The 7,500-nt window shown below is 49.3% G+C and overlaps 1 protein-coding gene across 1 annotated transcript in view; it reads right to left on the minus strand.

Moving 5' to 3' along the window:
* asxl2 (ASXL transcriptional regulator 2) overlaps positions 1–7,500 on the minus strand; it is a 71,091-nt gene that overhangs the window by 20,382 nt on the left and 43,209 nt on the right. Inside the window, exons 5-7 of the mRNA XM_061241520.1 lie at positions 5,474–5,589; positions 2,758–2,893; positions 598–745 (exon numbers count right to left, since the gene is read on the minus strand). Coding sequence (XP_061097504.1) covers positions 598–745; positions 2,758–2,893; positions 5,474–5,589 — 400 coding nt within the window. The remainder of the gene's footprint in view (positions 1–597; positions 746–2,757; positions 2,894–5,473; positions 5,590–7,500) is intronic.

Below are 7,500 nucleotides of genomic sequence, written 5' to 3' on the forward strand. Positions count from 1 at the left end.
AGCTTCGGGGGGGGAGATTTAAGCGTTTGTGACAAACTCTCCGTCTCGAGAGACCAAACACAATCGCTCCTTTCAGCTCCGGTTCTCATCTCAGCCTCGAAGAGTCTGACATCAGCTCTCAGCTTTAAGCACAAGACACTTTCTGCCTTTTATGGCCGTTGATTCTACTGACAAGGAGATTAAAGGACAACACTTTACAGCCAATCTGCCTGATCTCTGCTCTGACATCAGAGCACCAACAACTTGACCCCATGCATAGTAAGTTACAGAGCTATTGAAGCCTCGCTTCGTCTCATTGGCTAGAGAAAGGCCTGGGCCCTGGCTGCATCTCTGATTGGCTGGAGGTCTGAAGGGAGGCCCTATCAACAAATCTGATTCGCTGGAGTGCTGGAGGGAGGCCCCAGCTACAACTCTGACTGGCTGGAGAGCTTGATGCAGGCCCTATCTGCAGTCTGATTGGCTGGAGAAGTGGAGGGAGGCCCTATCTGCAGTCTGATTGGCTGGAGAAGTGGAGGAGGCCCGATCTGCGTTCTGATTGGCTGGAGAGCTGGAGGCAGGCCCTCTCGACACCTCGGATTGGCTGCGGAGCTTCACTCACTGGCGTTGAGGCGGTCCGACCGCTGGGACATCTTCCTGGTGCTGACGGAGGGGCACAGGTCCGCTTTGGCCGAAGAGGAAGAGGAGGAGGAGGAAGAGGAGTTGGGAGGACTGGCGGAGCGCTGCGTCGACTGTTTCAGCTCCCACGCTGTCAGAGGAGAGGAAGAAGAGGTCACATGACCTGGCATTGACTAAGGATGCACAGGTGCATTAATTAAGCATGAATGCAGCATTTCATTCGTCAATGTATTTGTTGACTGCTAACTAGCGCACTAGCTACATTAATATGCTTACCATAGGACAAACTCATAATTACCTAACCATTAACAAATACATAAACCATTTTTTATTCCAATATGAATTGGCATTAACTAAGGTAGTTGTTAAGATGAAATGTTCATATACGTACTCAGGAGTATGTTAGTTAGTTAACAGCTACACTGGAACCTTTTGCAAAATTACTGTAAAGTGTTGAAAAACACAAACACATCAGCACCCACAAACACGTGACACAGTAGAAATGAAACGAACGACAGCCGATCAGAAGTCGCCGTGCCTAGACATGCTCCATAACTGTGTGCGTTCTATATTATTTATTACTGTCATTTATGTGCACAGAGGACACTATTTAATTTCCTGCTGGCCCACAGAATTGCTTGTTAAATGTACTGTAAAATTGCAATAAAAATAAAGGCTGATGGCTCCACGTCGACTGAATCTTTGACAATGTGCAGACGCATCAATCAAAACTCGACAAGTCCACCATTTCCTTATCATGATGCTGTTGTTTATACGTGTTTGACGTTGTGGAATCTGACTGCGTGTGTAGCGTGTTTTAACCTCTGCGTGTTTAGCGTGTTTAGCGTGTTTAGCGTGCTCAAGCGAGGACATTTCGTTTTGGCTTCCCTGAGCTCCATACAGTATTTCTCTAAACATACTGTGAGGGACATTCAATTAGAATGAAATGAAAAATATTTCTCTGGAAAATATTTTGTTTTTGGCATCCAAGACATTATTACATATTATGTAAAAAAGAAAAAGAAAAAGTAAAATACTTTTTTGTCCTGGGTGTGCTCTTTCCCCAAGATACGAAAAACCCAGTCCCTGTTATCCTGCGAAATTCAGAACAATGTGGAGCATTTGGAAAAGCACCAGAGTCCCCTGAACCCCCCCCCCTTTTTTAAACTTTTGATTAAAAAGCCAAAGCCATTAATCTCCTCCTAAGTACAAGATCCATTTCTCACCTCTGTGCTTTGGCAAAGGCGAGTGTGATGATGAGAGTGATGTGTTTTTTGCAGGAGGGAAGATCTTTTTTTAATTACGGAAAACAGGCCCGTGTGACATGGATAAGTACATTTAACAACAATTTAACAACACCGTCCGCTGCATTACTCCCGGTTTGGGGCTCATTCGATACATTGGCCCTCGATGACTCAAAACATGCACGCGTGGTATAAATTCTGAAATCAGAAATATCCCCCCCCACGTTGTCGACGGGGAGAAGCCGTCACTGTTCGGTCGAACGCTCCCCCCTCCCCAGGTGAACGTGAGAAAGGCTCTCAGATACTCCCGCAGACGACGGCCAATCGGCTGTCAGCGGAACAGACCGTTGCCACGGCAACCACGCAACATCGATAGATCAATCAATCGGTCGGCCGGCAGCCAATCAAATTCTATTTGATGCACAGCAGGGGCTCAGAAGAAAAATGATTGCTGTGGGCTCTTCACAGAACCTGTAGTACACAAACAATTCAAGTATCGGCCGAAAAATTCCCAAGAGAAACGAGGAGGGGACCTTAATCAGTGTGACGCTCGTCTTTGGAGAGGGACGGGGTGGGGTGGCTGTTCTTAAGTTTTCTCCTCAAAAACAGCAACTAGCCCAGACCTCAGAAACTAGGTGACGTGAATTAAACTTCCTCAACCGATACTGTAATTAACCCATCGATTAAGGAGCGAAAAACCTGCGGCTCTCCAAGGACTCTCCAAGAGTGAGTCTGTTCATTATTTCAGTATTGTGCTGGTGTGAGTGCGTCTCTCTGAACATTGTGTAAAAGAGTGCGTCTCTCTGAACATTGTGTAAAAGAGTGCGTCTCTGGACATTTTGTGAAAGAGTGCGTCTCTTCGGACATTTTGTGAACGGGTTAAACCCCCCCAGCGTACCGGCCTTGGTCCTGCTTGGGGGGTCGGCCGGCTCTTTGCCCCTCTTCAGGACCATCTGTGAGGAAGAGGAGGAGGAGGAAGAGGCAGAGGAAGAGGTCATCCCCACCCGCCGCTGGTTTCTCTGCTGCTTCAGAGCCTGAGAGAGAGAGAGGGAGAGAGAGAGGGGGGGAGAGAGAGAGGGAGAGAGGGAGGGAGAGAGAGAGATAGAGAGGGGGAGAGAGGGACAGAGAGAGAGGGGGGGAGAGAGGGACAGAGAGAGAGGGGGAGAGAAGGAGAGAGAGAGGGAGAGGGAGAGAGAGGGGGAGAGAGAGGGAGAGAGGGAGAGAGAGGGAAGAGAGATAGAGAGAGAGGGAGAGATAGAGAGAGAGGGAGAGAGAGTGGAGAGAGGGAGAGAGAGAGAGGAGGGAGGGAGGGAGGGAGAGAGATAGAGAGAGAGAGAGAGGGAGAGAGAAGGACAGCGAGAGGGATGAGACAGAGAGGGAAGATTTGATTTTAAAATGTTTAATTTATTTTCACTGTCATGTGTGTGTGAATGCGAGCCATTCATTGTAATGTGTAAAGCACTTTTTATACAGACGCACACAAACGCACACAAATGAACATCACACCAGTACTCCAGACAGCTTTACCATGACTATTTCAGCAGCAGCTAACACAAACACAGCAGCCAATAAAGGCGTTTAGGTTCTGCCCCCAACCAGCTGAAGAAGAGGGCCTTCAAGGTCTTGTTCAAAGGCCCATCGTCTTAGCCTGGCTACACCGGGGCTTGAACCACCAACCTTCCAGCTCCCAGTCATGCACCTTAGCCACTAGGCTACAGGCTATCCTCCAGCCAGAGAGGGGGAGAGACTGAGTAAAGACGTGTAAAACGAATGGTAAGATTGTATATTTATATAGTGGCTAAAGTGCATGACTGGGACCAGGAAGGTTGGTGGTTCAAGCCCCAGTGCAGCCACAATAAGATCCGCACAGCTGTTGGGCCATTCAGCATGGCTGTTGATAAACAAGTACCTTTGGCCTTTTAAAAAAACAAAGCTAAAGGATGGCAGAGAACTCAGCACATTCTGTGTTAGCAACACCATATGTGCACCAACAATGCAACGCAGGCACGTTTATTTTGACAGCAGTGCGTCGGACGGGGACCAGACTGGCAGTCTTTAAAGTGCACGCGCTGTAACCGGGCAACCATTAAGAGACCGCCATCACCTCAGATAAGCCCTGCGCTCAGCACACACACCCCTGTCCAAATATAAAGGAGAGAAGAGGAAGTGTGTCACACTCCGGTCACAGAGACTCGAGTATGAGGAAGTCGCCGTGAGGAAGGCCGGGGGTCACGCCAGGCTGCAGAGAGGTTCCCCTTTTCGTCTTTCAAACTAACACCCTCCGTTCTGCTGCAGTACATAAAAATGCTCCTTTGGATGAATGTCATTATCGGCTGATAAATATTTATCCGCTCTATAAATGAACCCAAAACAACACTGAGTCATCAAAACACAAGACACAAACCAGCTGCCAAGAAATATGAATCTGCACACACACAGACACGCACACAACCAAGCATGACACGCACAAACACATACACACACGCACACAACCAAGCATGACACACACAAACACATACACACACTCACACAACCAAGCATGACACACACAAACACATACACACACTCACACAACCAAGCATGACACACACAAACGCATACACACACGCACACAACCAAGCATGACACGCACAAACACATACACACACGCACACAACCAAGCATGACACACACAAACACATAAACACACCCATACACGAACACATACACACGCACATACAAATGCACATCCACACACACATACACACACAAGCATGCACTGTGTGTATGTAATATACTGTGGCTACACCAGGCATTGAACCACCAACCTTCCAAGTCAAGCACCTTAGCCACTAGGCTACAGGCTGCAACCACCAATGTTTTATTATTCAATAGTCTTTTTTTTCCCCCCACAAACGCAATTAAAAACAGCAGATGAGCGTACATGTACACACATTCTCTCCTCCTCTCTCCTCCAGGAGGAACAAGGCGTCGTCGTTATGAGCAAGGGATAAAAAACGAGTGGGGAAGGGGTGAGGCGGGGTGAATTGCGCGTGAAGTGCAGATGGCGGTTATCTCTGCGGAACAGCCGCGGTTTCCGCGCTGCGGGGCCGCTACGAGAACCCGACCGAACGGCGCGCTGGACGCTATCCCAGAATCCCACAGCGCCGCCGCCACGACGACAGAGCGGCACGCGTCAGGAACACAGACGCGGCTTCACCGGAACACGCCGGAGCGTCTCCACAGGCTGCTCGCCGGGAAACGAGAAGCGCACGCGATATTCGTCACGCTCACGAAGCACAACAGAGCCGCAATACGCGCCAGGGTTACCCCGCGTCCCTATACCACCTGAAATGGAAAGCTGTGATTGGGTGAGCAGCAGGGATTAGGCAGCCTGTGATTGGGCAAGCCATAGAGACCTCAGCTCCTGATTGGGTGAGCCAGAGAGGGCTAGGTGTCTTTATTGGGCAAGCCATAGAGGACTCAGCTCCTGATAGGACGATCCGTAGAAGGGTTGGCTCCTGATTGGGTGAGCCGTAGAGGGCTGAGTGCCTGATTGGGTGAGCCACAGAGGGCTGAGCTCCTGATTGGGCGAGCCATGATTGCCTGATTGGCTGAGCTGTAGAGGGGCGTACCTGTTTGAGGGCCTTCTTGCTGTGCTTCTGCGAGGGGGAGATGAGTTTGGCGGGGACCGATGGCGAGCTGCACCGGGACTGGGGCGAGGCCGGCTGGGACTGGAGCTTAGAGGTCACTATGGAAACAGAGAGAGAGTTACCCACAATGCCCTGATGACTACTCACAATGCCCTGATACCGACCCACAATGCCCTGATCACTACCCACAATGCCCTGATCACTACCCACAACGCCCTGATCACTACCCACAATGCCCTGATGACTACCCACAATGCCCTGATGACTACCCACAACGCCTTGATCACTACCCACAATGCCCTGATCACTACCCACAATGCCCTGATAACTACCCACAATGCCCTAATACCGACCCACAACGCCCTGATAACTACCTACAATGCCCTAATACCGACCCACAATCCTCTAAGAGAGCATTAACACAGCACATTAAGTACCCACAATGCCCTGAGACGGCGATAACTGTCACGCGATGACCTCCCACAACACTCAGAGAGAGGTCGTTAACCACCGCACAACAACTACCCACAATGCCCCGAGACACCGTTTACCGTCACTCAGCGACTCCCCACACCGGCACGGTGGACCACTGGAAAGAACTGCTTATATAGTCCACCCCCCCAAGAGGGGCAAGAGGTCCTCAACACCTGCTGAACCCGAGCAAGATGGACCCCATTTTAAATATCCTTGCCCGCTTTGGGTTTCTTAAAAACTCACTTTGTTGCTTTCCTTTTGTTTTGATATGATTTCTAGAGACGTGTTTTGTTTTGTTTAAACATCTGTTTGCACACCTTTGAAGTTATGTTTCATTTAATTTAGAAGTGTTGTCTTCCTTTGAAAGTAGCGCTTGTTTTTGTTAAAAATATTCTTTTGTGTTATTGAGTGTGTTTAAAAAAAAAAAAAAAAAGATTTTAAATTGTTAAAAGAAATTATAAAAACCAATAAAACAACAACCCACACCGGCACGGAGACCACACCCACACACACACACACACACACACACACACACACACACACACGCACACACGCACACACACACACGTAGTCACCTCAGCAAACACCTTGCGAGCCCTGCCAGGTCGTCGAGCTCCCAGCAGCCTGCGGGAATCCACCGTGCGATTACCGGAACCTTCCGCGACTGTTTCAGTCCGTTCCCTCACTCTACTCCTGCTTTACGAGAGCAGTTCCCACACACACCCACACACACACACACACACACACACATCCACACGCACACGCACGCACACACACACACACGCACACGCACGCACACGCATGCACACGCACGCACACGCACGCACACACACGCACGCGCACACACACACACACGCACATAGACACACACACACACACACACACACACACACTCTCTCACACACACACACACACACACACACACACGCACACACACGCACACACACGCACACACACACACACGCACCCCTTCTTTTTTCACGGGAGGAGATCAAATCCAGACGCAGCCGCTGTAGTCCCGCCCCCGGCACGTGGAACTCCAATCACAATCAAGCCCCTGGTGTCCAATTAAAAACAAAAAAGTTTGATGCCCTTTGTCAATGAAAGTACATTTCTTACATGATGTTTTTTTTACTTAATTTTTTAGGGATTGTTGTTTTAGAGAACAAGTTTGTATTCTTTTCTTTTTTTTAACGGTTTTCGGGTCAAAGCTGAGTTATGATAGCAGAGCTGCTGATTGGCTGTGCTGCTGCCTGCTGGCTGATGCCACAAGGGGAGGGTTTTGATTGCATCTGCAGCCGGCGCTCAAACCTCCGCTGATACCGTGAGCCCCCAAGCCCCCAAAAAAGTTACAAGCAGCTGCTCTTCACAGCAAACGTCTTCCACACAACCAACAGAACGGAAAAACTAATTACTCAACCCAAACTGAAACAACGACAACATTGGCTCGATGAACGATGTGGGCTCCTGGTGTCACTGGCACTGTTCAATGCGGGACAGGGAGCAAGATGCAACAGAAGGTACATAGGGCTGCA

The sequence above is a fragment of the Conger conger genome, chromosome 5 (genome assembly GCF_963514075.1).
Source record: "Conger conger chromosome 5, fConCon1.1, whole genome shotgun sequence".
Taxonomy (NCBI): domain Eukaryota; kingdom Metazoa; phylum Chordata; class Actinopteri; order Anguilliformes; family Congridae; genus Conger; species Conger conger.